Genomic DNA, 266 nt, shown 5'->3' on the forward strand with positions numbered 1-266 from the left:
CAACACCGAGTGCACACGCTCTCGGGGTTGACCTCCTTATAAGCCTCTGTCGTATGGCGCCGAGTGCCGAATTGGAGGCCCAATTTGATCATCTTACGGGCATCTTCTCCAGAGCCCACGGTGACCACTATGGTAGCGCTTTGTTGATTCCTAGTCTTTAGTTTTCTGGGGCTTACCAACCAGACGGGGTCCCGCTTGAGCCTAAACACCCCCTGGAGCTCTATCTCTTCCCGGGCTAGGCTTAGGCCGTTCTCACTGTTCATATA

The 266-nt window shown here is 54.1% G+C and overlaps 1 protein-coding gene across 1 annotated transcript in view; it reads right to left on the reverse strand.

Moving 5' to 3' along the window:
• Positions 1-252: 252 nt before the first annotated feature.
• BHQ10_010396 (uncharacterized protein) overlaps positions 253-266 on the reverse strand; it is a gene marked incomplete at both ends in the record, with an annotated part of 983 nt that continues 969 nt past the window's right edge. The window contains one exon of the mRNA XM_040873020.1: positions 253-266. This exon is cut by the window's right edge and continues 425 nt beyond it. Coding sequence (XP_040738897.1) covers positions 253-266 — 14 coding nt within the window.

The sequence above is a fragment of the Talaromyces amestolkiae genome (genome assembly GCF_001896365.1).
Source record: "Talaromyces amestolkiae strain CIB chromosome Unknown scaffold63.1, whole genome shotgun sequence".
Taxonomy (NCBI): domain Eukaryota; kingdom Fungi; phylum Ascomycota; class Eurotiomycetes; order Eurotiales; family Trichocomaceae; genus Talaromyces; species Talaromyces amestolkiae.